Raw genomic sequence first — 934 nt, forward strand, 5'->3', positions numbered from 1 at the left:
TTTCAAATATATATCTTGTGATTTTGGGGCAAAGCAGTAATTTTAGATATCATAAAATTTCCTATTATTTATCATACAATTCCTCTAGCATTAGGAGCACATTTGCATTCAACAAAAATGTGTTGAAAAGCCAAAGAAGGACTTTAAACAAATAAGCTACAAAATTAAAATAATATTAGTTTCAATTTGATGAACTGATTTTTTTTTTTGACAATGCATCTGTAGTATCTGCCCTTAATATATTTTTGTAATAATATTTAATAAAGGAAGAAAATGATTGTATTGTGAGATGTTCTGGATGCTGATGGTGTTTGAGGTTTTTACCATCTATAATACACTTTTCTCCATTCACATTCACTCGATCCAAACCAGAGCAACAGGAAAGACAAAGAAAAACAATCTATTATTTGTGCTTAATTAAATCTTTATCACTACACATCATATGGTATGTAAAAAAAAAATGGAGCATGTAAAATGTGAAATAAAAGGATCTTTATTAAAACTACTTTCCAATAAAAAGTTTTCAGAGAGAAAAACACAAATTGTGCAAATGAGAGAAAACGCTCTGTAATCACAGACATCTGTTACAGGATCTCATGATATCTCGGCCTTTAATTAGCAAGAGAACAGTATGATTCATTAAAACAAAAATAAAATCAGTAAAACACAGTGTAACATCATGAAGTATAAAAGAAACAACTGATTTGCATATCAGTGCTGAACACTGCCTTAAACTCTCAGTGTTTTCATGCTCAACTCTAAAAGTGTCAGGAGTGAAACATGAGGATCAGTTTGATTCCCATCAGATGCGTCTGTGTCACACGGATGATCGTCTTCACTCCACGTCCTTCTGCAGACTGAAACACACACACACACACACACACACACACACACACACACACACACACAAACACGTGTTGTATTTCCATATTTT

General features: G+C 32.2%; 1 protein-coding gene across 1 annotated transcript in view; it reads right to left on the reverse strand.

The window, feature by feature from the left end:
• Positions 1–594: 594 nt before the first annotated feature.
• The window catches only part of LOC107667571 (cell division cycle-associated 7-like protein), a 7,335-nt gene continuing 6,995 nt past the window's right edge, over positions 595–934 (reverse strand). The window contains exon 7 of the mRNA XM_016459263.1: positions 595–857. Coding sequence (XP_016314749.1) covers positions 836–857 — 22 coding nt within the window. The 3' untranslated portion in view covers positions 595–835. The remainder of the gene's footprint in view (positions 858–934) is intronic.

The sequence above is a fragment of the Sinocyclocheilus anshuiensis genome, unplaced genomic scaffold (genome assembly GCF_001515605.1).
Source record: "Sinocyclocheilus anshuiensis isolate Anshui unplaced genomic scaffold, SAMN03320099.WGS_v1.1 scaffold1172, whole genome shotgun sequence".
Lineage (NCBI taxonomy): Eukaryota > Metazoa > Chordata > Actinopteri > Cypriniformes > Cyprinidae > Sinocyclocheilus > Sinocyclocheilus anshuiensis.